The 27,519-nt window shown below is 39.7% G+C and overlaps 2 protein-coding genes across 4 annotated transcripts; one reads left to right on the forward strand and one right to left on the reverse strand.

Moving 5' to 3' along the window:
* Positions 1-6: 6 nt before the first annotated feature.
* NUDCD2 (NudC domain containing 2) lies at positions 7-6,112 on the reverse strand. The gene is made up of 4 exons (XM_074839163.1): positions 5,844-6,112; positions 4,890-4,938; positions 3,433-3,584; positions 7-2,493 (listed from the first exon to the last, which is right to left on the reverse strand). The coding sequence occupies exons 1-4, from the start codon at positions 6,030-6,032 to the stop codon at positions 2,410-2,412; spliced, it is 474 nt and encodes a 157-aa protein (XP_074695264.1). The 5' UTR covers positions 6,033-6,112; the 3' UTR covers positions 7-2,409.
* Positions 6,113-26,993, forward strand: HMMR (hyaluronan mediated motility receptor). Of its 3 annotated transcripts, none has more exons than XM_074839157.1 (18): positions 6,113-6,322; positions 7,781-7,910; positions 8,532-8,608; positions 13,828-13,908; positions 14,587-14,775; positions 15,088-15,174; positions 15,696-15,796; positions 16,982-17,056; positions 18,060-18,238; positions 19,042-19,190; positions 19,507-19,721; positions 20,379-20,495; positions 21,242-21,400; positions 23,099-23,251; positions 23,364-23,463; positions 23,692-23,868; positions 24,392-24,554; positions 25,327-26,993. In XM_074839157.1, exons 1-18 carry the CDS (start codon positions 6,239-6,241, stop codon positions 25,344-25,346), a joined length of 2,256 nt encoding a protein of 751 aa, XP_074695258.1. In that variant the 5' UTR covers positions 6,113-6,238; the 3' UTR covers positions 25,347-26,993. The 3 variants fall into 3 exon arrangements, with proteins under 3 accessions (XP_074695258.1, XP_074695259.1, XP_074695260.1); XM_074839158.1 differs by having other exon boundaries at positions 18,063-18,238; XM_074839159.1 differs by having other exon boundaries at positions 6,222-6,322; positions 7,812-7,910.
* Positions 26,994-27,519: the final 526 nt, after the last annotated feature.

Here is a 27,519-nt window from a genome sequence, read left to right on the forward strand (position 1 = left end):
AGCTCAGACTGTTCAAATTTGACTTTATTTATCTAGCTGACTTCCATTATTTATCTAATAATACATTGTACTTGTTTCTACACATGTATGATGCTTGCTGAAGAGAATCTGGCACTCATATAAGGTTTTGCACTGATGTGAGCATCCCAATTTAACTAGTTAAAGTTTAGCTATACATTTCTGTGCCTGACTCAGAGCAGCTCTGGTCCTTTTGATAGAGAGCAATGCTGGGGCATTACTCTGAGCTGATCTTGAACCAGATGTATGAAAAAATGCCAGTAGCCTGTCCTCCACTCCTTTACATAGCCAAGTAACGCTGAAACAGTGCACAGGATAGTTTCTGATAGCAGGGGTTGCTCTAGCTACTCTATCACATATCCAAATTTATGTGTCTGCCAAATACCTGTTACTGTTTGTCTAAAAAGCAAGAGATTGAATCCCAGTGACGCTGTTGTGAGATGGAAAACAAACCACTTCTTCAAGTCTAAACTGAGAACTGAGTAGATGCTAAGGAAAGGTATAGCATCAGTATCTTCTTATTTTCATCTACGTTCTTCCAGAATTGGAGGTCTGTGACTTAGGGTAGATAACAGAAGTAGCTAAGCAGGTACTTCAAACCTTTCCTCTTACAACAGTTCAGAGCTGAAATGCCTGAATTCATCCTTCACATTTGTCCTCTTTCCTTGACATCAGCCTTGGACTTAGCTGTAGGATGACTATCATGCTACTTCTTAAAACAGAAAATATGGTAATAAAGTTCAGCTTTGAAAGTGTATATAGTAAATGTAATTTCATGCACTGAAGTGTTAGATGCCATTCTAAACTTCTGCTGTAAGCAAAAAGACACACAAAACTGTCCTGTACAAAACAACTGCTGTAACAGAAACTACTATTTCCCTGGATAGCTTCATTTTGATGCAATGTTAACTGTTATCTATTTTCCTCTGTCTTCAGTTACTTTTGCAGCAGTCTTGTTCACTTCTTAACTATACCATCTACTGTAGATACCAGAATCATGGTAAAGATACAAAATTTTGTAGCCACAAATCAGCATTTGGTATCGCACAACTTTCCTTGGTTTAGTAAGGCAAGTTCTCTAAAACCCAAGCGCAGTGTATGGATTTACTTTACATTCTGTAAAGATGATATGGGTAGAAGCAGCACAACTGATTATTTCAGAAGTATTAATGCTTGCTTGCTCGCACACCAAGAAAGCAATGGATGTAATTACAATGAAAGCATTCCTCCCCAACTACTGCTTTATTTTTGCCATATGCCAACTGAAACTGATACAATTTTAGAAATAAGGCTCAGCAGTATGATGGACAACTGCTGCCAATTTATCTCCAGTGAGACTTCTGCTTAGGACTTAAGTAAAGGCAGTAGTTTCAGTGCTCAGAATACAGTAGGATTTGGCAGTCAGGTTTTCTTCCTCTGTTAGTCTGACACAGCCTTCATCCTGTGTAATACTGTGGTTAGACTGCTGCTCAGCTGCATCCTTAACGAGTAGAAAATTCCTGATACGTAATTGGCACATGCAAAGTGTTATATTGCGCAATAGCTAAATTTAAAATGCAGCTATTAAATTTAAAACTCTGCAAAATCTACAGCTTCTTACATACGATGTCAACAATTTGTGCTATATGTTGGTAATGAATAGATGCAAGATACCATTTCCGACCTAGGGACTTCCTATGCCTTTCCGAAGTCATTATATTCACTTTCAGAATCTTAGATACTTATATGGAAAGGCTATATTACATTAACACATAACATTATTTATAACCAGACTTTCACCTGACCTTTCAGTTTTGTAGGATCGCTTACCTGGTAACAATTATTAATCATTAGTGCTATACTTGACAGCACAGTGGACTGTAAACCTTATTTGAGGCAAGATGTAGTAGTTTCTTTATTTAAGTCATTTTAGAATGACATTTACGAATTCTCAGAGGGGTGCTACAGAGGGAAAGTGTAACTGTACTCATCCTAATATCCTTCCTGCTGCAAGTTAAGAGAAAATATTAAATAGCTTGCTTATAACACCTATTCTTTGCTGGTGAATAAGATATTCTTGCATAAAGACAAATTGTATATTTCTAACTGACTAGTTTACTATGATGTTTATAAAAAAACCCACCAAAACCAACATTCTGCTTAAAGATGTTACTTTTTGGTTTACACTGTTCTCTGTGATTTGCCCCGTAGTATCAGAAAGTTATTGCAGCTTATAAATCAGCTGTCAACACTTTGTCTTCATTCTACTGGAAGAGATCGTCTTTCTCTTCACTGAAGTAATTTACTTGACAACAATCCATTGAAGAGAAGACTGAAGTATTCACCAGTCACATGATTCCAGTCCTTAAGTGTAATGTGCAATTCCTCTCAAGGAACAGAGATAAGAACAGTTTACTTTTCAAGACTAGAAAAGTCTGGTCCTCCTTTGCTGTAATTTCCAGAAATTTCTGCCCCGCTGAAGTCAAATCCAGGGTTCTGATGGGGGTAAGAAAAAGGTTTAATAGATTATTTGTAATAAAAATGTTTTTTAAAAAACCCACTAACAAAAAACCAAAAAGCCCCAAACTGTTTCTGTTAATATTCTGCCACTGTAACAAGAACATGTGACTATCCATTTGTCATCCATTTGCCATGGCGCTGAAATTCTTGGAAAATGCATCAACAAATAAATATTGAATTGTCATAGTTTGATTGACTACTGCTGAAGTGACTTTGTTCACAATTTTGCAAACAGTTAGATCTCCCAGTAAAGAAATGTTAAAGAAAATTTAAGAAAAATTTCTGGCTTCTGGTGTCACTTGAAATTACTATTTGAAAATCTAAGTATCTGCCATGCTGGATAACAAGTTTCATAAGAATTATGTTCTTTGTTGCAGTATGCCGTGTGCTGATTCAGCTGTTAAGTCATAAGTTGTAATTCTACAACTTTGCAGACATACACAGGAATAATTGCATGCTAAAGGTGTCCCAAAATAATTCAAGCAATTTTGGTAAAAGGGCAAGGAAAATATTTTCCAGCTAACTATTCTACATCATTTGATGTTATAAACAAACTGAATAGAGCTTGATGTTAGAAGTTTGTTGTAAATATGGCTATATCATAATTCTGGATAAAACCAGAAATTGTGTGTAGCCTAACCTAAGAGAAAAGTTGTTAGTATTATGCCACAAACCCTAAAACAGCAATACCCTCCCAAACTCATCTTAACTTTTCACAAAACCTTCAGACAGACTACAGACAGAATAACCTCTTGAAAGTACATTGATAAAGCCTCGTGAGCATTCTATATCTATTGAACAACAGTATATGTTTCCATGGCACTGGACAGCAGAACAACTTTGCTCAGCTTTCATGGCCATAACCTCTGAGTGCAAACACAAAATATAAGGAGTAATCATGGTCCTTTAACTTGCCTCTCTTTGGAATCGCTCCAGTGTAAGTTTCCTCTGCATCTGGTCCTGTACCCAAGGATCAGCAGCATATTCATTTTCTAACAGAGACGTCCAACAATTTCCAGCATCTCGATTTGTCTTCATTAGAACAATTCGTATCAGCTTCCTGTCTTCTGTTGAAAGACAACAGACACAAAAAACAACCATTTAACTCAGTCCTACATGCTGGTCTTTTCTGTTGTTTTGGTGGATTCACCATTAACAAGCACAGGATTTTTTTTGGTGAAGTAATTTAAACTCTTAATGCCAATGCCAACAGTGTTATTGATAAATAAATAAACATTAACAAGAAACAGAAAGGCTGAAGCAAAGATAGCCTATACAGCCATCTCGCCCCTTTCTGGCCTGTAAAATGCTGAAGCTGTTTTAAGGGACTAAAACACAGAAACACAGTTCATAAGTACTTCTGTTGCAAACATAAACTAACCTTTTAGAGAGGTTCACAAGAGAGAAAAGATTTAATCTATTAATATATACAGCTCAGTTAAGGCAATAATGAAAGATTTGAGGTTAAGCTTTACAGACAATTATTACCACTAAAAGCCAGAACTAAGTTTTAGTGACACTAGAGGTATAATCAATTTACTTAAACACAGACAGCCTATAGAAAATATACTAGAAGTACATTTCAAAGTTAACATATAACTAAAGGATGTTTAGTTCTACTTAACTGAATAAATATAGAATGATAAAGTGTATTTTGAAATTATTCACATACTGGAAAAGAGTAGGCTTCACAATGTTTACACTTCTAGTTTTCATGTTTAAGTTACTAAATCATTAATCAATATTTAGAATAAAGATTGTATGGAAAACAAAATCCATCACATAAAAACACTAAGTGAGGGGCACAGTCCATAAATATGATTGTCAAACTCCAAAATATTCTGAACACTTTACAACATTTATGATGTAACAATCAGTGAAGCTTGTTTTGCTCATTATCTGTAGGTACCTTAGTGTGATTTTTTAGATTGCTTTTTGATTCTCTTGGACTCTAGGTTTTGTCACCCATCCTAAAAATATAATGCACATAATGTCACCTATCCCAAAAATATAATGCCTAAGCAGAGAAAAAACAAGAAAAGTAACAATTACAGAGAGGCACGGACCACAAAACTGGACTTTAATTATCCAGCTTTAGTGAGGGTTTGCAAGGAACTTCTCACTGTATGGGAGTGTTGGTAATCCACTGACCGCCACCTTTCAAGATACAGCATTTTTCCATTAACCTTAATCTCTAGGGGTTTTGTACTACCTTGGTTCCTTAGTCTGGCAATAATGATTGTCTTTTTTACAAAACTACGTACAGGGAAGAAAGTAATCTTTCCCATTAAAACAAGGGGGTAAACTCTTCTGCAGCATATTTTGAGAAATTCTACTATCCTCATGATGTCATTTCAGATGCAGGTTATTACCTAACGTCCATGTTCCTTCATCAGTTATTGTGGAGTCAAAAAGTTTACCCTGCAAAAGACACATACAATATTACAAAACAGCAAAACCTGTTCAGTGTTCAGTTCATATTGAATTCTGAACTATTACTGCCAACTTACCTTCTTGTTTTCTACTGAAAATGAATGGGTGACCCAGCCCTACAAATATAGACTTGCACAGAAACTATCAAAGAAGTATTTTTTGTTACACAACCCTTATTTTTTTTTATGAAGTATTTAATACAGTAAAAATATCTGTCAGTATTTCACTATCTCACTTCATTGAAAGGACTTATGTTTCTCAAGGGAATAATGACATTTTTAATAGACTTGCCATGAAAATGCCAGTATTTCTGCCAAGGGTAATGTACAGCTCTGGTGCAATGTATACACGTTACGCTACAAAAACCTGTTTGTTGCCAATGTAAAAATAAATCTGTTTTTTTGGCTTTCCGCAGCGATCAAAGCTATGTGCTAAACTCCATCCAAATCACTATAAGAACACAAACCCACGTGAATTTGTGGTCTTTATTTCCTCTACCCTCTTATAGGATCGTGCAATTCGACAGAACCGTTTCTAATGGAATGGGCTGCCCAGGGCAGTGGTGGAGTCCCCACCCCTGGAGGTGTTTAAGAGTCGGGTTGACACAGCGCTGAGGGACATGGTGTAGCTGGGAACTGTCAGTGTTAGGTTAAGGGTTGGACTGGATGATCTACAAGGTGTTTTACAACCTAGACGACTCTGTGATTCCGTAATAGATTTTAATTTATCAAAATGTAGGTATCTAAAGAAGGAAAAAAAGAGGGCGCAGCACAACAGAGAGGTATTTGGACCCCCACAGGCCGCAGCAGGGCTCCCCGGCGTCCCGAGGCCCCGCCCGCCCTCCCTCCCTCCCTCAGGCCGCGGCGCCCTCCGCTGCCCGCCGGCCCCGGTACCTGCAGCACCTCCTGGCCCCGCACGGAGAGCGCGATGTGCCGGCTCTGCAGGCCGCAGCGGACGTCCTTAGCCCGGGTGCCCGGCGGCACCTGCACCTCGATGAACACCTCCTCCAAGGTCTGATACCAACGGCCCCAGGGCGTCCCGCAGGGCACCACCCCGCTCCGCTCCTCGAAAGGAGCCGACATGGGAGACGGACGCTCCGCTGCGACCCCTCCCCAGCCGGCCGCGCGCAGCGGGCTCTGCACATGCGCATGCACTCCGCCCCCTGCACAGCGCCGCGAGCGACAGCGCGCGTGCTCCGTACCCGGAGCGCTGATTGGCTGAGCGAGCCGCCAACGGGAGCAGCCGATTGGCTGTCCGAGGCGCGCGGAGGGGCCGTTGGTGCCTTTGAATGGTGAGGGGGTGCCGCACCGCGATCCCTTCGCTGCCATGGCCTTCGCCCGCGCCCCGCTTCGGCGCTTCAACGAGAGCTCCGGTACGTGCGCAGCGGCCGTCTGGTCTCGGGTGGTGGGGCGGGGGGACGCAGTCCGAGCCCTACGTAGTGGTGCTGGGAGCCAGCAGTGTGCTCAGGTGGCCAAGAAGGCCAATGGTATCCTGGCTTGTGTCAGAAATAGCGTCGCCAGCAGGGACAGGGAAGGGATTTTACCCCTGTACTCTGCACTGGTGAGGCCGCACCTCGATTACTGTGTTCAGATTTGGGCCCCTCACTACAAAAAGGACATTGAATTACTCGATCGTGTTCAGAGAAGGGCAACGAAGCTGGTGCAGGGTCTGGAGCACAGGTCTGATGGGGAGCGGCTGAGGGAACTGGGGGTGTTTAGTCTGGAGAAGAGGAGGCTGAGGGGAGACCTCATCGCCCTCTACAGCTACCTGAAAGGAGGTTGCAGAGAGCTGGGGATGAGTCTCTTTAACCAAGTAATGAGTGATAGGACAAGAGGTAATGGCCTCAAGTTGCACCAGGGAAGGTTTAGACTGGATATTAGGAAGTATTTCTTTACAGAAGGGGTTGTTGGACGTTGGAATGGGCTGCCCAGGAAGGTGGTGGAGTCCCCATCCCTGGAGGTGTTTAAGAGTCGGGTTGACACAGCGCTGAGGGATATGGTGTAGTTGAGAATGGTCAGTGTGAGGTTAAGGGTTGGACTAGGTAATCTTCAAGGTCTTTCCCAATCTAGACAATTATGTGTTTCTGTGAGGAAGGGGTCTGGCCTGTGGTTATCTTGGCGTGTCCCAGCCCTTCTGCCCGTACTCTCCCTGTGAGAGGAAATGCCTGTAACCGTCTGTTTGGGGGACTCTTGTTTCAGCCCTTGTAGGAGCCTCCCTTTGAGGGAAAAAGATTCCAACTTCAGGTCGGATCCTGGTTGTAGGTAAACAGCTATTAAATACAGCGGTGAACGTAAATATATATGTAGTAAATAAGACAGTGGTAGGCTAGTACTTGCTAGCCCTCTGATGCTTAAAGGAAGGTTTTAATCTTTTATAAAAGCTTAAGTAACTTAGTTCTTTGGAGGGAAAAATTTGGTATTCAAAAACATCTAAGTAGTCTTTTCTAAACTGGAGGCAGATCTTTAAAAAAACACTTGAGTTTGTTTTTTATCTTTTAATAATTTAGACCAATTTTTCACAATTAGCATGAAGATCCTCTAACCGTTTGCATTGTTTTCTTTATGGAAGTTAATGCGCTGCTACTGCTAATAAGATGCCTTGCAATATGGTCTATGTAAATCATGGTTCCTAATTTTATTAGCTGTGTAATAAACCAACCCTTTCCCCTACCATGTGTGCTGTATATTTTCTTTATGTTTATGGTGAGGATGAGGAGAACTGAGACTCCTGTTGGTTGTTTGGGGTTTTTTCCTTTTTAAAGAGATTTAACTTAGATTTGTTACCAACCTCAACTCTCAGAAGTTGAAAACTCTATCATTTACCTTAATAGTTCTCTACTGTTCTGAAAATGTCATTTCTAGTGTGTACCCCATTGCGAGGATCCTTTGATGTTAAATCCTCAGACACACTGAAAAGCTCTCTATCTTCTGAAACATGTCAACGGATTAGGAAACAGAAGAGTAAGTAGTTGTAAAAGATGCACAGAGCACTATGGTATAACATCTCTGAAAGCAACAACTGTTAGTGCTTAGGTGCTGTTACTGCTTTGTTCTTGTTTGGAAATTGTTTACTGTTGCAGGGGCTCATTACCTACCTTCTGGCTCAAGGGGAGAGCAGCTGTAAAAACATGTGTAACTGAATCTTCCAAAAATAGTTTTATATGTGACTTCTGCTAATTAGGGAGACCTCTGGAGATAAAATAAATTTAACTGCTTCATTAACCTTGGTTTTAGTGGTAGATTCATGGGTTTTTCAGGTATAAAGCATCCCTTGGTTGAAAACTAACAGCATGTATCTGGATGATGGGGGGGAGCCTTGGCAGAAGCTGAATACTCAGAACTGGTGGTCATCTGGTAGTCTCTGTCTAGACTCTGTTAGTTGCCCAGATGACTACTGTTTAACTGCCTGATTGCAGTAAGAAAGCAGCTGGCATTGGGTTGTGAAGTGAATGGTCTTAATAATCAGGTGGTGTTCTGTCTTCTGTATAAAAAGTCAATTAAACCTTGTCTAGTTGGGTTAAATTTCCCTCGCTGTGTGTGTGCACACCCTCCTTCACCATTGTTTTCTGCATCCTTCTGCAGGTGAGACAAATCTGAACAGTGAGAAGAGTGCACCTACTCCTCAAACTGCGAGGAGACTCACATCTCTCGGATCAACAGTAAGACTCTTCTGTGATGTCTGTAGCACTGTTAAACTCCATCTAAGTCTCACTGTGACTGGTTAAATCATGTAGCCCCTTTATACAATTAGTGTTAATCTGAGTAAAGTATGAAACACATTATTGTGCCTGTATTCCTTAGTAGCTAAGAAGGAAAAATGAAACTGCAGCATCTTTGGGAATCGCGTGATGATTACTTGGGACTACAGAGTGGCTTGTTGTCTTTGGTGTTACAATGTTGGGGGTTTTGTCTCTTGCTTATCATGTAATTATGGTGTGGCGGCTTCTTCTTAAGATGATGTTTCTGCTGTCATATGGTGGACAGAAGAGAGTAGAAACCTAGTAGTAAAAGAAACAAAGAGGGGATGATTCTCTACGTACAGGTTCTCAGAGCAGTGTGTGAGGTAAAGGATTTGAAGATGCATAACAAGTTGAGACATTATAACCCTGATTTACTAATTTAGTTTACTAGCACTCATGATGTTCACCACCATCAGTGTTCTCTGTCCTTTTTGGCTCTCTTCAACAGCTGATGTACTTCTTTTACATCATGCTGCACAGTGATAAGAGTCTTTTGTCCTGTTTCTCATGCTTGTTGTAGAAGATTGATTAAATGAGGGTGTTGGAGGAGTTGCTTGAGTATGGTTAGGTTCATCCCCATAGGTGTAGGTTCTAGCTTGCAATATAATGTGTAATCAAAAGATAAGTCATTATAGGTAGTTATTAGCACAGAGAAATTAAGATCACAACCAATAATCACAGAAAAGTTACGCACACATAGATTGAACCGATTGGTTATGTTATAGACAAAATCATCTACTGATAAAGAATCACATAATGTTTGCATGCAAGCACATCCTTTTCCAACACCTAGCACTATGGTTTCAGGGGTTTTGTTTGAGTGGATTTCCAAGTGGCAAATAGTTTGTTCAGTGTTAAGACAAATGTCTTGAGCTTCGAGAGTACTACTTCACAATGAAGCCTTGTTGTTCTCGCACAGTACATGCATTTACATCAACTGTTTGCCAGTTTTCCTCTTCTTGGTGGGCCCACACTCTATGCTCCAAGGGATAGAGTGTGGTTCCACGGTGATTCAGTCCAAATGCAATGACTGGGTATATATTGTACACTAAAGCACTGCATAAGGTGAGGACCAAGGCAATAATCTTATTGCTTTCTGCATGGTGAATGAAGTTGTCCAGTTGCCACCGTGATTGAAATTCCCTTTCAAATTCTGAGGCCTTGTCCCTGAAAAATTTACAGATCTCAGTGGGTGGGGTTCCTCCTTCTCTTTCTCTAATAGTGGCTGCTACTATAGACTGTATCCACAATTGCACTTGGATACAACTCAAGGCAAGAGGGGTATTACCCTGGGTTGCTCCGAGAGCTTTTATAATTAATTCATGATAATTTTCTTCAATTTGTTTCCAGTGAGGTAAAATGTCTGATAGGAGCAGGAAAAATCTCCTGAACAGGAAAAGAGAGTGGGGAAGGGGCGTGTAGCCATTGTCGTTGTGGCCACTGATGTACAATGGTGAGGGAGAGAAGGAGTAGGTACAATGCTGCAAAGATGTCCACCTCAAAGATTGCAATTGTTCCCACAGTGCTACTGGTGGAATCGCTGGCTGTGCTGTTTGTTCCCACAGTGTTATTGTTGGAGTTCATTATTTCTGAAAAAGAAAGGAAGAATCAACTGTCTTGGTGGGGAAGACCAAACGGGTTATCCCCTATGATGTAGGATAAATCCATTTAGTATTTATTTAGAGTTCTATTCCATCATTGTCAATAACATCCCATGCTAGAAATCCTCGTGGTTTGGTTAGGTTACTGGAATTGTTCCTACAGATGGTATTTTTGCCATCACAGGCTGTCCCAGTTTCATCAAAGACCAGGTATGCTCATTGTTTAGGGATTTTTCTGGAGAAGGCCTTCAAAAGGCTTGAGTAATTGGACTTCCATAGGGACCATACCAATTATTTAACTGCTGTAAAGTTTTAGAAGGATGGTTGTCCCATTGTCCTTCCTGTGGTTCAGGATACTTTTTCAGTAGTTCATTGGCTCATTCAACACAACAAAACCTAGGATATTTTCATGGTGCTCTTTGATTGCAGAGTGAAAAGATGTTGTATGCTTTGTGTCAGGGAGTCATGAAGTACCTTTTGCTCTTTGGCACACAGTGCTAGTTCCCGTCATGCCAGTAATTTTAACTTTTTGCTGTCCAGGTCATATGCCTAGCTTACTGGCATCCCGTTGTGTAATTGAAATTTGTGCTCCAGTATAAACTAAAAATTGTGTTAACTGTTGTCGAGGACCAACTGGAATTAAAATGTAAGGGCTGTTCTCGTTTAACCACTGAGAAGCTTCTACTTGCCGGACTGGCAGGCCCAATTGCCATTGGGGCATAATTAGGTTTTTTTTGCTCTTGTGTTTGGTAACTGATCCTTGTGAGGGACAAAAGGGTTATTTCTCTCTCTGGGAGCTGGTGATGGAGGATTTGGAGTGTTACATTTTTGAAATGCTTGAATTAGACTCAGAATAGCACTGGTAGGTTGTCTCTGAATCACGGCTCTAGGAATTCCTAGGGCTAATGCTTGCTTCCATAGTTCATTTCTCTACTCCTGGCCCTTAAATTGTTGGTCAGAGGATTTTTGTTTGTGGGAATTGTTCTGATCTGATTGTTTAATTTGCCTAACAGTGTGACCTGTATTTTTTGTTTTACTGGGAATTTCATGCCGTCCCACTTCTCATGATTTATAGTTTCATGCATTAGCGTTGCCCAAGGGGGTGATTCTCTCTGTTCTAATTCTCCTTTCTCACCATTTCCAACAGCCTGTGTTATGTTTACCAATTCATTATAACTTAAGTCTGTCTGGATCTTACCTCATTTTGCAATGAGGAAAGGTTGGAGTGTGGCAGGGGCTGCTTTTATCAGTGGTTTAAGTATAGCAGGAGCTACAGGTGCTGCAACAGGAACATCACTAGGATCATGTTGATGCATGGCTTGAATACAGGCAGCCTTTGTAAAGCTGTGGAGAGCTCGTTTAGAGATTTGATAGGTATTAACAGAGGCTCTCCTCTCCCTAAGGTGTCGATGCCACCAGCCCAATATGCCACTCTGCTTGTTAGTGAGTGGGGGTCATTCGGGGGGGTGGGGCCAGCATTCAAAAAGACACCAGGACCCCAATCACTGTTGGCTTCATCACCATCTAGCAAAATTCTATCTCCCCCATTCAGAGATGCTCTCCAGAGGTATTCAGTTTCAGTTTCTCCAGGCTCACAGCTGTAACTGTCTTGTAAATTAGCCATCTGAATTGGATCAAACAGGGTTGTTCTGCTAAAGTGATTTCTCACACCACCCTGATGTCCTGTTGTTTCTTCTGTTTTGATAATGGGTCTGATTGCAAGTGGGGGCCGCTCAGGCAGTTGAAAAGAATTATTTTCATCTGAGCTGTTATTTGAATCACTCCAAATATTTCCATCCCAGTCTTCAGGGGAGACAATTTCCCAACTTGAACTGTATCAAGGGGTTTTGGAGACTGCATTAGCATCATTTCAATGCATTCCCCCAGTTTATCCTGTTTTGATGGTATTCCTTAACTTGTTTTTCTGCTATTTTATTTTAATTGATAACAGCAGCTTGCTGAATTTGCCCCCTGCAATCTCATCTTGTAAATTTTGTATTTTACGACTGAATTTTCCTTGTTCCTGGCAGGCAGCTTCTAGGCACACTCCCAACATTTTACAAACTATACCTTTATCTTTTCCAACTTTAGTTGTATCTCTAGGATCAGTTAACTGTTCTTCTACCTCTTCCCAGTTACAACAATTATGACAAGCCCAATACTTTAGGAAGGTGGGATTTGGTTGGATACTGTGTTTTTGTAAGTAGTTGGTGATTTTTGCTTGTCATCCTGCTGACTACACCAATTTGTTGCAGATGAAAATATTAACACAGTAATGATTTAGCAGCAAATCAAGACTTCTTAATGACTAGTAGCACTTAATCATTAACCAATTTAAGGATTTACAGAGTAATTTAGTAAAATATGTTACAATTAAAGTAGCGACTTAACTACAGATTCGATGATTACAAGATTCACACTAACTTACTATAAAGTATCCTAAATCAATATACATATGTACCTTCATAAACACAAGATGTACAGACAAAAATATTTGTATCCAGTGAAATATGTATGTACCCACACTTGTGAAAATAACTGTGTATACCCAAACACACTGGTTGGTAGAGAGGAGGGTGAAAGAGAAGCTGGCCTACAGTTAAAATTTTCCTCTTCTCAAGTTTAGAGCAAATACTCACAGTGCATCAGCGTTCCTCAGCGGGCGATAATTGAGACTCGAGCGGGTCGGCTTCGCCCTGGGCTCCCATCGGCTCTATCAGTGGACGGTCCCTTGAGGAGTTAATGCCTGAGAGGCTCCCAGCTCAGGGGAGGTGCTGGTCACCGGCCCAATGCAGCCCAGGAGAGCTCAAGGGGTCTCACTTGGGGCTGCTGTTTATAGGGTCCAAGATAATTTGCTTTCATCAGGTACTTTTCCATTCTGGCCCAACTCAAGTGATGAAATATTCTGGTGTTTTCGACCAGTTGCACAGATCGAGAACTTGATGAATGTGCAGTTCTGTTATTGTTCTCCCTCAACCATATCCCAGGTACAGGCGTACCAGACTGTCAGGCGGTGATGGACTGTTATAACTGTTCCCAAGCAGGAGCCAGGCTTGTTAAAGAGGTGCCTTAACACTCTGGTTCACTGCCATTTGCAGCCCATACCTCCCTAAGTTAGTATGTGGCCCAGGAGGGGGTTGGAATCACACCAAACACAGAGCAGCCCAGCAAGGAGGTGGGGGGAGGAATCGCACCACCACAATGTAGGATGAAATTCTGCAAACAAACTTGTGGTTAAGAGAGGAAAGTGAGGTTTTTATGGCATTGAGGGGGTGCTAATGTCTCAAACTTGCTGTCATTATGGTTATGAGCTGTCCATTCGGAGTAATGCTTATGAGCAAGTACAGAGGTAAACCCCATCCGAACCTGATGCTTGTCTGCCGTATGTGTGGTAGAGACATGTTTGCTTCTTATTTTGTGTCTGTATCTTTAATAGTATTGTCTATATGAAGATGTCCACTCTTACGTTTAACTGTGTTAAACTAATATGCAGCTAGAGATGAGTTGAAATATTTCTAATACATCTGTTTTCAAAAGCCAGCGAATCGGACTCTGAAGCCTAAAAAAGATCTTATCCTTATGAAAGAGAAAAAGAAACAGAAGATGCTGGAGAAGGAGGTATGAATACATTATGAGTGCAATCTTTTGTGTAACATAGCATGTAAGTAGTTCACAAACAGCTTCGTGCAGAGCAGAGATTATCAAATGTTATGGTACGTAGAAAGCATTGGGTTAGAATTAGATTAATTCTTACTGATTGTGAACAGCTACGCAGACAGTTTTTTGTAAAGAAAAAAAGAACCAAGTCCTAGGTTCTCCACCCCTAAAAGGTTCTGTTTAACAACTGTTTGTTGAGATTTTTGCTTAGTAATTGACCTAACTTTTAAGTTTGAGTCAGCTAGCTTTTTCTTATCAGTACACTTCTGTGTTCTAATCTATGCCTCGAGTCTCAAATGTCGCATACTGTCCTTCAATTCCACAGCCAAACCAGAGAGTTGGCTTCTGTTGCAAGTTGAAGCTAAGACTATTGTAACTTTAACATGCTGTATGGCTCAGTAGCATGAAATAAATCAGATGAAATGCTAGGACTGCAAATCTGTTGTGTGTACTAACAGAATTGCGGTGATTCTGTTATTTCCATTTCCTGTGAATGACAGAGTTGAAGATATATGTTCTGAATGAAAGTTAATACAGTGTGGATACTTAGCCTCTCCAAGAAAATCACAGGCATAAACTAATGATGTTATTGAAGAAGAGTAATAGTAGGAAATAAAGAAAATGCCTCTTTTGTTTTAGATTCGTGCATTAGTGAGAGAGCGTGGAGAGCAGGATAAAAAACTTCAGGCTCTGGATGAGGATTTTGTTAAGATTGAAGCAAAGCTGAGTGCTACAGTTCAGGAGAAAACATCTCTTCTGGCAAATGTTGCATGCCTGAAAAAACAGCTTCTGGAACTAACAAGAACCAATGAACTACTGAAGTCAAAGGTATTCAGACAAAGAAGCACATATTTGCTTTGCCTTTGCTGTTATTAAGCTCCCTGGGCAAGAGGAAGCTTCAGTTGCTGCTCAGCATCTGTTTTGATGTTCCTGGTGCCTCTTCATTGGTACAGGGCTGGAGTGTGTCTGGTTTGGGATCTTGTGCACTTCTGTCTAAAGACGCAGTGGGACTTGCTAGCATCCATCTCACAGATGGGTGGAGATCCGTGTTGTGGGTGGGAGGGAGGCACTTAAAGGATTGTGTAAGGAGTAATTCATATGAAGGAGTTATCCTTAGTTTTTAATTTCATCTCTAATAAGCTGTCTGAAGATGGCGTGCAGAAGAAAATGAGCAGCCTATGCATGGAGTTAATGAAGCTCAGAAACAAGAGGGATGCTAAGGAAAAGGTATGACTATTTGCCCTGCACGGGGTAGTAATTGTGAGCTGTTCAGGATCAGCTAATGAAGGGCTTACCACAGAACTGCAGGTCATGTGTTGTTTCTGTCCTCAACTCGGTAGTTTCCTCTATTTTCTGTAGAGTGAAAATAGAAAGATCAAACAACGAATATTCTTCATCTTGCTGTTGATATGCAGAGTAAACCTTTGTTCACGTAAGGAAGCCTAGAAATACCTCTGTTACAATATCAATCTGTTGGTCACACTATTAATTTCTTTGAAAACCAGTGGTCCTAAGTACAGTTTGGAGCTCTTATACATGTTTATGTTTTTCAGCTGGTGTTGGTGGTTGGTTTTTTAGCAAAGGGCTAGTATCTTTACAGAGGGATACTTTGAATCACATGTAACATAGTAGCAAGCACTATCACTAAACTGTAGTTATGAATCAACTTCAGTTTACCACTGTCTCTTAGCAGATGGATTTTTTTTAATAAATCTCATTTTGGTGGTGATATTTTTCTTTTTTTGTAGACTGCAGTTGCAAAGCAGGAAGACATGGAAATGAAGCTGCAGGAAGTGCAAAGGAGTCTAGAGCATTCAAAAGGAAAAGTAGCACAGTTAGAAGAAAAACTGTAAGTAGTAAGGAAGGGTATTGACTTAAATGATATTATATCATCTAGCTGTGCTTACATGCTTATACCTTATAGTAAGCATGTAGTTTAGGGAAAATACAGGCTGTCTCCCTACTGAGAAGGAACAGAAATTATTAGTATTTGTAAATGGGAAAAAATTTGATGGAATTAAATTTTAGCAACTGCTATATTCTTATAAAAAGAAGAATATTGTTTCTCTACTGTATCTAACATTTTTCCAAAAGACAAACTGTATCATCTCAACCCTTTGCCTTCCAGTGTGATATGGGTGGATTTTTCTTGGTATGGGGTGGGGAGTGAAGACATGTGTCTTGAGCAAAGAGTTGTTGTTCATCTTGGAGCAAGACATGCATGTAGATTGGGTACTTCAGTGTCTGGCCCTTTAGTCAGTTAGGAATAAGCAAGAATGGAAAGGTATTGGACCAGGAGTTGAGATCCTAATTCAGTAGCCAGGCATTTGACCCAGGTTCTGTGTTCTCCAGCTAAGTGTATTGAAGAGCAGTTGTGGTGCCTTCTAAATGGATTCATAACAGCCACATTCTCTGAAAAAAGGCAGCTACAAAGTGTCTTGGATTAAACAGCCATATGTAGGAAAAGAGAGTTGCTATTCTGCCCAAATACTGTCATTTGCCGCACAGGAGCAGTGCACTAACGTATAGGCTATTTCTGAGGATGGCAACCTAAGAAGGATGGACTTAAAAGGTATATTTTATGGCAATTTTGCGTGATTGGCACTGCAGCATCCTTCTTATGCTTTCTGCGTTTACTTAACATGCAAGTGCTCAAATATGAGAAGAATTTCTATACTTACATTAGAGCTAAAAATACACAAAGCTAATCATGCAGGTAGTGCAATGCACAAAAGGAGGAACTGGTAATTTGTCTAGCTAATGCAACTGTTCTAGCATACTTTCTTGGGGCAGCATATGGCTCAGCATCTTTACTACAAACGAGAACACCACATGGAACAAGTATCAAAAGAGGGTACAATCACCTCGTAGGGCCAATACCAGTTTCTCAGCCAAACTGAATTATGAAAAGTATGTATTGCTACTAAGTCACAATTCAATGGTTTATTTATATTTGCTTATCCATAAACAAATAGCTTACAAGTAGCTGTGAATTTGTTTAAAAACAACCATAATGGAAACTTCCTGGTTTTAGGTCTGCTACTGAGAGAGAGAAAGTTGAAGAAAAGTCTGACACTGAAAAACTCCTGGAATATATCACAGAGCTCAGGTAACAACAAATTGTTCTTGAGTTGGACTGGGTTAGTTAAAAGGCAGTGAAACTAAGCTTTCTTTATGACTGGTGAAGTAGAATCTTGGCAGCAATTCTGTCTAACACTATCAGAGGCAGAAAAGAAAGCAGGAATCTTTCCACATAATGGAAAGGAGTCATAAGGTATTACTTTAATGAAGTTTCTAAATGTCTCTGCTTTTCTGGGTTAAGCAATACTATGGAGGAGTTTCGTATCAAGGTCCTGAAATCATGTTTTTAGCCTGAGTTATTTGTACATAAATCAAGCTAAATCCTTTTCCTCTAAGGTACTGGCAGTAATGTCTTTTAGCCCTGCTTGTAAAATGATGTACAGTAATGGAAAAAAACCCTCAATTGTGGCTTATGGTGAAGTTTGCAATACTCTAATTTGCATTTGAGCTGTGTTGAATTACGTATGTATGAGCATCAGTCTGATTCTAAAGATCAATAATCCAGTGCTTTGTAACTGATTGAAATTCTAACCAGGCTTCACAGAAATGTATCCCTAGCTCAGAACTTGGTGAAAATACAAAAGTATTTAAATTTAACTAGTTCATTCTTCACCACCCACGCCACTGTCAATTTACTTATTAAGAGATACTTCATTAACTGGCCATCCTAAGATTCTGATTATTCTTGTGAAAATGGTTTTATTAATGTGTATGCTTTTCCATGAAAACTCAGCTTTGTAAAAAAACTGGATTTAGCAGTCATCTGTAAATCAATTATAGTGACTAATTCTGTTTTAATCAAACCTTTATATTTTATTTGTGTGACTGTGTAAGTTCAAAACAAAACATCAGTGTTTTAAATAATTTGGTTATAATTAACTTGCCTTAATGTGCAAAAACTTGTGTCTGGGAAGGTAGGTGAAGGCAGTTTTCCTGTTGGAAGCCAACAGTCCTAAGCATGTTTTCTTTGTGCTGAAGTTTAAGCTTACAAACAAAATTTAGTGGTAACAAATACCTGATTTCTCCTACAGTAGCATTGCAGAAACAGTTGAGAAATACAAACTGGATGTTGCCCAGATGGAGGAGATGCTGGTAAAGAAAGACCAAGATATTGAGATCCTGAGGGATACCCTCAAAACAAAAGAGGAAGAATCATTTAAACTGATAAAAGAACTTAATGAAAGGTGTCATTTGCTTCAACAAGAAAAAGGTATTTCTTAGTGCTTGTATGCTGTTCACATATGTGGGATCACTGACATGTCTGGAAGCATCTCAAATAGGTTTGTTCTAAAATGTCAATTTAGACTGTTTTTTTTCAACTTAAGTCATGTCTCTGAGCTCCAGCTGAACGCACCTAGGTATATTTCTAACAATATGGAAATTGCCTTCAACCTGACATCTGTTAAGTCTAAATTTTCATTTCCATGGAGGGTTACTAAGGTAATAATATAGAATTAAAATTGGTTACATAGTAGGAATGGCTTTAATCTGGAAGGTGAACACAGATGACTTGTTCCTTGCTCTTCATCGAGAAGCAGTATGAACTTGTCTCAATTCACTGTTAGCAGCTTGTGTGGAAGTTCATTGAGGTATTGGGAATGTGTCTGTGAATCCTTCTTCACCTCTTTCCTCCTTTCCCTCAAAACCAGCAATTCTGCAGGCTGAGACTGGGACTCAGTTCTCTGTACCAGTTGGCTTGTATGCGCTAGTATTATGCAGAAGAAGCTTTGGGGAAATCATTTAGTTGTTTTTCCCCAGCTGTACTGCTGTTCTGATGAAGGCTAATTGCTTGATCCAAAGATTCCTGCTGTTAAAATTATTTTAAGTGGTGTACTTTCAGCCAACTTTGAGGAGTTTCCAGATGGCTTAAAGATGTTTTGTTTTGTTTGGGGAATTTTTTTTCCCCTTGCCTAACTAACTTTAAAGTTAGAATGGAATTACTATGAAGGATAGATGTAGTTCTTTGAAGATACAGAAGGCAATTTGTGTTATATTGACAATTACTCTGGGCAGAGCAAGAGTTGTTGGAGACCAGAGGAAAATTCCTGAGTATGAATGCTGAAATAGAAGACCTGAAAAAAAAAATTGGCTTAGATGAGCAAGAACACAAAAAACTGCTTCAGAAACATGAGGAGATAATCTCTCAGCTGCAGCAAGAGAAGGTAAATACAGTCTACAAATTAGTGTAAAAATAGACTCTAATCCAGTTACTTGCACTGAAGGTTCTGATTTTTGGTTACACATGAGATTGCTGTATTCATTATGGTCGAATCTGGGGAATGTACAAGTGGGTGCTGGCCAGCAGAAACTGTGTGTGGTCCAATAGCTCTAAGAATCATAGCTGCTGTGGTGGGTGCTTTGGTTCTCCCTGTAGATTTGAACTTATTCTGGTGTTTTAAAGTTTGAATGCTGCAAATTAGACTTTCATATCTAGAAAAGCACTGGTAGTTTTAAAATCCATGGTATTCTGGCATGCAGGAGTCATCTGCATCAATGCACCAGAAGTTACTGGAGTTTCAAGATGAAGTAACAAGTGAGAGACATCTTCTTGAAGAAGAGCTGAATGATACAATGAATGAGCTGAATAAATTACATGCTAAGGAGAAGAAAGCGGAGAAGTTGGTGAAACGGTTGGAACAGGAAATCAAATCTCAAGCTCTTGAACTTGCACAGATGGAAGTGAAGCTGAAAGGGTTTGTGAAATAAATTTTTGATTCTAAAGCTTTGAAAGGAAAAATGTTAAATCGGACATCTAAACAAAGCTTCTGAGCCTAGATCAGGTTTTGGAGACCTGAACAGATCTAAACTTATTTCTTGCTGATTGTTGATTATTGATAGTGATTAGATTCAATCACTATCAATAATGGCTTGAATCAATTTAATGTTGTCTTAATTTAAAACTAATTAGTGTGCTGAGACTTGCTTGAAATGCCAGTGCTGTGGTAATAGGGTAATAGTAATACTATTAATTGCCTAATGGTATTTGTGCTATTAATTATTTAATAGAAATTAATAGTAGTAGGGTAAGCTAAATGCATGTTGTCTTGGATGTTTCTGCCCTGGAGAGGTCAATGACTAGGAAAGATTTTTCAGGCAAGTTGAGTCTTCCTTTCCTGTATTGAAAATTTACTATTAGGTGTTCAATATATTCTACAGTTATCTTGGAAACTAAGGGGAGGGAGAAATTCTTAGTTAAATCTGCTATGAAGGTTGGGCTTTAATTCTTGAAGTTGTGGCAGAGAAGTTACTGTTTTGTCACCATTAATTTATTGCTGCCACTGCAAGCATTCTGTAATTGATAATAGCATTTGGTAATGTGTTCAGTGTGGAATGCTGAATTTTTATTTCAGGAAGAATGCTGAGTTGGAGCAAATCAATGAAAAGCACAGCAATGCTGTTCTCCAAATCCAAGAAGAGCATAGCAATACGTTGCGTAAACTTGGAGAGACTGTTGCTGAGTTTGAAAGGTATTTAAATTTCATTAAGATCTATGATGGGGTTTGTCTCTAAGATTACAGTAAAATATGCTGTTTATTCATGTGCCTTGATGTATAACACTGTATATGAGCATTGGTACAGTGTTAGAGCAGAGGATTTGGTGACGGAGCATTCAATGGCATTGAGAAATTAATTTATTCCTTTTGAGTACTAATTAAGTGTAATGACATACTTAATATTTAGTTCAGGAAACTGGATGTTTCTTCCTCCAAAGTGTAACCAATTAGAACATTCAAGTGCTCTTGCCTCTCTGAGACCTGTAACTAGTCATGGTGTTCTCTGCACTGAATTGAGATTATTTTCCTACAGTTCTTGAAGATCTTTACTCAAAATATTCAGATTGTGGAAGTATTTAAAAGTGATACTGTTATTGCTAAGTATGCAAGGCACCCGTGACAGATCCAGTGGGATATTTGCCAATGCTATCTGTAGATAACAGGTCTTTTGGTGTTTAAAAAAAGCTTCAGATATAGTAGGTCTCTTGTGTTTTAAAATCTGTATTGCAGAATTTGTCATAGTGTTACTGCTTATGGTTTTATGGAAATGTGGGGGTTTTTTAACTTTAGATTTATTAGTGCCAGAGTAGTGTTGCATCTCCAGATTATAAAATCTCTTAGCATGAGCTTGTATTGCTCTGAATATGTGAGGCCTGAATATGTCAATTTGCATTTTGTCTAAAGTAACAAGATTTTGCTTACTTGCATTGTAATACCAGCTACAAGAAGGCAATAGCTGAAGAAATACAGAGTCTTAAACTGGAGAACACCTCTCTGCAAGAAGAAGTTGCCAACCTAAAAAAAATAGGCCAAGATAACTTACAACTGCTTCAGGAAGCAGAATACACCAAAAACAAAGCAAAAGAAGAATGTGCAAGGTACTAAACAGACTAACTTTTTTTTCTTAAGCTAAAGAATGCCCACGAAGGCTTGCCTTCTTAAGTAGAACTTAACATGGTGCTCTACCAGATAAAATCAGTATTTGGTGTAAGCTTAAGCTGCTTCCTTTTCCCAGTGCAGAGGGTTGAAAATAGACAAAATTCACAAAGTTTATATGCATTAGAAAACTGGTCTGTTCAATCAATTGCTTGGACCGTCCTTTATATGGAACATACAGGAAAAGGAAAATACTGAACTATGTTGGAATATGGTCTTTATCAGAAATAATAGTTACAGTGACTGCTCTACAGATAAGATCCACAGGGACAGACAAACAAATACTTAATGCAGAGCTCACCCTTTGCCACTTTATTCTGAATAATGTGTCACCTCAAATTCTGCTCACAAGCAGATGCCAGTCAAGCATCCATAAATACCACAGTGTGGTGAGGTAAACAAAGGTCCTCGTTCTGCCTTCTGTGGAAGCACCACAGTGCAGCTGATTAGTAACACCTGAGAAACTGTCACAGGCCACTAGCTGAGGGCATGTTTCTCTGACAGCAGCTCTAGTGATGTATGTTCTCCTTCCAGCTCACTGCACAGAGCAGGAGAAAGTCCCCTGCTGTGGGCGAGTGACTGACTATCTGAGGAAGTGGGGAAGTTTGGTCTTAAAAGGTCCTGCTGTACAGTCACCTGTATTGGGCAACTGTGGTAACTGTCTGTACGTGACCTGTGTTATAGAACATATTGTGTATATGCTGGAAGATTTCCTTCTCTGCTTCTTTTAATGTAGTTCCTAGCTACCATCTGAAGTTGAAGCTGGATGTATATCAATGACTAAGCAGTTGAAGCTGGATGTAAATCAATGACTACGCTCTAATGGTTTTATCTGTTGCATGGGGATAAAGTACTCATTCAGCTATGCTAAAATGCTGTTTTGGCCAAACTGAAGTGGGCATTTCTGATCTTCCCAACTCTATGTTGTTGCTGACTTATACAACCCTTTCCAGAGGCATTTTATGCTTCTGTTGTCTTGTTTGTCCATAACTAGTATATTAAGTCTGTCCACAGGACAATTACTGCTTACCCCAGCTTATTTCAAAATACCTGTGCTGCTTAAGACATTGCCCTTTCTTTCCTCCCCACTTCCTTAATACTGCCTCCAGTTTCCATTACTGCTGGTAAAAGAATAACAACTGAAGAGTAATTTCCTTTCTGATTTGCTGGTTGAGTGTGGCAGGGAAGGGACTCTTACTCCCCACCTAGGCAATATAACAAACAGCTGAGGCTGGAGAGGGAAGGCAATGCTTTTAGGTGTAGAGTTTTCGAATCCTTGAGTACATCCACATGGAACAGCCTTGATTAGTTTCTGCTTGAGCAAACCTTTGCATGTAGTTTTAATTACTGAAGTGTCTTTCACTAGAAGCCACTGGTGTTAAACAGCCATAAGTAAGAAACATATGATCTTTCTTGCTTCAAAAGCTTGCTTCCTCATAGGGGAAGTTAAAAATACCATACATGTTGACCTTGACTGCTTTCTATATTGTTGTTCTTCCTTGTAGCACTGTTTGTGCAAACCTTTATTTCAGTTCTTCTGCTAACAGCTTTTCAATCATGGTTACTTGTGTTTTCAGATTTAGACTAATAAAAAAAAAAAAAAATAAGGGTTCACTAAGGATGGATGGTATTTTCCTTAGGATGCTTTTAGAAGTCCAAACAAAGCTTGCACTAAAAGAAGCAGAAACAGAGAGAACAAAAGAGTCTTGTCTTGTACAAATGACTAAACTTCAAGAAAAACTGGAAGAGCAAACTGAAGATCTGAAAAGAAAACTCGAACTGGAAATATCAAGGTGACTTTTCTCAAACTAAACCTGCATATTGTAGGACATCAAAGTTTTTTAGTGTGAAGAAGTGCTGAGAGCTAACAGTGAACATAATGAAACTCAACTTCTTGCTTTTTAGGAAAACGATAAATGAAGATGTGATCTCTAACTTAAAAGAAGAGATGAAAACCTGGCGTAATCTGTACAAAGATTTACATAACAAAACCAAGCCTTTTCAGGTGTGTTATGGAGTAGGTGTTGATTACTATCTGTTAAGACCTGTGCAGTTGACTGTTTAAGTAAACATGTTATTTCCTATTCTAAGGCATTTATCCTGCAATGATTTCCTAAGTTACTATCCCTTGAGCCAGCTATTCCCCTTCCCAAACCAATTTTCTTTGTAGTTCAATTAAGTGAAAAGCTATATTTAATATAAAGATTTGTAAAAGATTCAATATGTATTTCAGCAACAACTAGATGCTTTTGAAGCAGAGAAGAATGCACTCTTAAATGAGCATGGTGCAGCCCAGGAAGAACTGAATAAACTAAGTGATGCATATGCCAAACTACTTGGCCACCAGAACCAGAAGCAAAAAATCAAGCATGTTATGAAACTGAAGGAAGACAATATGCACCTTAAGCAGGTTTGTGAAATGAGAAGTTAGAAATCTTCAAGTTATTTATTTACTTGATTACTTGGTTAGTTGCTCTAAATATTTATAGGCTAATCCTGCAAACTACTTTCTATGCTTGTTAAATTCCCTGGAAGAGCTAGATTAGAACAAACCACTGGCCTCCAGAAACACCAAGGGAATCTGTTTTAGTTTTGACGGACTGTCTGATATACAGAGGGATCACAAGTGCAAATAACTCCTGCTCCTAGCTTGGTTTTCTTAGCTCTTTCGGAGGTTCTAGACTTAGTAAACTCTCTGCTGAAAGCAGCACCTGAAAAGTTCAGGCTACCATACTGCTTTGTGGTGTTATACAGTCATTACACCATGCTGCTGGTTTCTCTACAGCTCTGATTTTGGCTTGTTTTTTAACATCACCAATAATTGTATGTGTATGTTTGTGTTTAGTGTTAGTCAAAAGGGCTACTTCAGTAAAGGATGAAGCAAGCTTTTCTCCTGTCTTTAATCTAAATTTTAAGTATTATGTTTTCTTTAGGATGTCTCAAAACTGCGTGCATTGCTAGCAAAAGAAAAGCAAACTAACAGAGATCTTCAGGAGCAAGTATATGCAAATCAGGGCATTAGGCGTTTTGATCCTTCCAAAGCTTTCCAGCATGATAGCAAGGAAAATATTCCTCCAAAAACTCCTTTTAAAGAAGGTAAGCTTAGATACTGATGTAACCGTGTCCTTGTAACACTTAAACTTAACCAAAGAAGGTATGACGGTCTTGTATAGTCCGCTGCATTTGGGGAAGGAAGGAGAATGGCACCTTGTGTGTGTCACAGCAGATGTTGGAAGGCTGCATCAATGGGGCACTTGCAGTGCTCTGTTTGCTGTTGCGCTTCCCAGCCCAGTTTCTTCCAGCCTGCGCTGAGCAGGTGGTGTGTCAGGTCAGACCATAGAAAGTGTGTTTGATGGGGGGAAGAGGAAGGAGAGGGTTACAGACTCAGCTGGTTTTGCATCATCTTGCAAGATGGGAACTTTGCTTTGCTGCTGTGTATTGTCTGCAGCTTTCCTTCCCTCCTGCAGCTTCCCCTTATAGCTGATGGGGTGATGCGGCATCTCCCGCACTGGTGGTAAGGGTACAAGTGGCTCAGCCAGAGCTCTGGGCCCCGGTTCTTTAGCTGATAGCTGGCAGGACCTTACACAGCTGTAGGCATAAAAGCAAGATGCAGAAGACCTGCAGGTGACTGGAGTGGAGGGAAAGATGGCAAGAGTGTAGGGGCACATGGAGGGAAGCAGTGTAGGAGGGAGGGTGAGGCTGTAAATCTCAACCAGACCTTCATTTCACAGTATATTCCAGGGTCTGAAATTCTGCCTTGCCTGTTACGTGGAGTGTAGTGCCTTCCTGCCCCCAGCAGACAAAGAATTATACAATGTGGTAGGAGCAATAGTAAAAACCCAAACTTAGTAATATTTTTCCATTGCAGGTAACAAAAACAAAATTTGATCTCTTTTTTGTATAAAGAAAAATATCATAAATCGCCAACAAATTCATGTGCTACAGAAGACTTCAACAGACTACTTACTCAAGATGACCTTGGATGCTGTATATAATACAAATTAGTAGGAGTACTAGAGAAATGTTCTGAAATGGTATAATATATTTCTAGAAAACCGAGGCTTGGTTATATTGTTGCTGAGAAGCCATGGGTGACTGTGTGTTCCAGACTCCTGGTAACATTGTTCTTCTCTTGAACTCCAGAAGTGTTCAGTTTCACTCCTTGGGTGTGCTGAAGCTGCTTAGTTTGGTTTTGATGGAGCAGTTTTAAGCCCGAACAGGTGAATAAGCACTGGAGAATAAGGATGGCAAAGGAACTCTGATTTCATGGAAGATGGTTTTTTGCATCTTGTGTATATACAATTCCAAGTTAAATGAATTTTGCTGTGGATGGTTTCTTCAATAGCCATGTCAGGAATGCTGCCAAGAGACCCTTTTTTCCTCTGTGGCCTCTATAATGTAGAACCAATGTAGAAAACTGGACTGTACAGTTAGTTTTGCTATTCTTAATGGGATCTATATTCAGGACATGCTAATTTAAATCCTGGGGCTAGATATTGCAGCTGCTAATCTTCAGAAGAGGATTTTCAGGTCAAACTCAAATTGACTGCATTTACCTAAATGTTTCCATGCTGTGGCCAAGATTAGTGTCTTAAGAGAAATGTCTATTTTATGAATGCTGTGCTCACTGGACTCTTCAATTGTCATAATATCTTGGTAGCCAGCTGCTGTAGTTGATCAGTGATACCTGCAGGGGAATAGCAACAGAACTTGTTTTAACTGGGTGGGAGGATACCCATTGTACAGACCTGCATTCTGGCAAGGTGTAAAGAATCTGTTTAATTGAATCTTAAATCACGAATCTTTTAGCACAATAAAAAAATCAAATTAAAGAATTTGTCTGTTTCCTTCACAGACAAGGATAAAAACCAATGTCTAATTATATAGTGTAACTGACCTAATCTTCTTTGTTCTAGTGTTAATCTTCACAACAAAGCCTAATTCCGGTCTTGCTTCAAAGACTGTGTTTTCTCTAATCTTACAGGAATTGCTTAGCTGAACTGTACAATACAGCCAACTTGCAATTCCCTTATCCTCAATTCCTATGAATTTCTTCTAATACAAAAGTAAATACTGGAACTGAAGTGAACTGTGGAACTTGGTGTTCTTGTATACTCTGCTCTCCTGCATACGGGTGCTGCAGAGAGACGGGACACAAAGTTCAGCATGTTGAATATTTTGTCACTTATACTGACATTATTAACTTAGAGAATTGATAATACCTAGGAGATGAGATACCAAAAATGTGTATTAAGTCCAAGGAAAGAAATTGCTAGGTCTTGTCTGTTAATGTGATCTTGGCATATTTGTTGGATTACTTGAACTTCTGAAGGTTGAGGATGAGGATTAACTTCAGGTGTTTGGACTGAGCAATGCTTAGTGTTCACTTCAGCAGTTTGCCTGAAGTGTTGAGAGGCCTTGTTTAAGGAAGCTGCTGAAAGAATTGAATACTGGAGTTAGCTCTCCTTGAGGAGAAAAAGAGAAAAGTTTTCTTGTCCGAAAGTTGTAAATGGGGTAAAACAAAATGAGAGGAAATGTGCATTAGTCTGACTTATTTGATGAGAACATGGTCCCACTAGAAATCCTGATGCTCCACAGCCTCTATATCGATGGGAAGTGAGGGGTTGGTTAAACCAAACCCCATCTAGTGAGCAACTGGGGAGAGGGCAATGGGGGGGTGGGGGTGGAAATCTGTAAACAACTGAAAATGGATGAAGTAACACTCTATAGCTCTTACACCAGAGTTTTTCCCCTAAGATGTCATTAATCTTTCATGCATGGTTGCTGAAAGTTGCTCACTTCCTCTGCTGTTCAACTCCTAGGGGGATCTTTAAGGCAAAATCACTTTTCATAAATCAAAATGTCAGAGTCTGTTGAAAAGCCTTCATCCCAAAAAATGAAAGACTTGTTTAATGTGTCTTTAAAAATGTAAATAAATCTTTTTTATTTCAAGAGATATTAGGGCAAGTCAATGTTAACAGAAGGTTCCACAAATCTCAAAACATGGATATGGGGACACTGAGTTAAGGTACTTATTTTAACTGAACTTCATTTTTTGGTG

The sequence above is a fragment of the Strix aluco genome, chromosome 13 (assembly GCF_031877795.1).
Source record: "Strix aluco isolate bStrAlu1 chromosome 13, bStrAlu1.hap1, whole genome shotgun sequence".
NCBI lineage: Eukaryota > Metazoa > Chordata > Aves > Strigiformes > Strigidae > Strix > Strix aluco.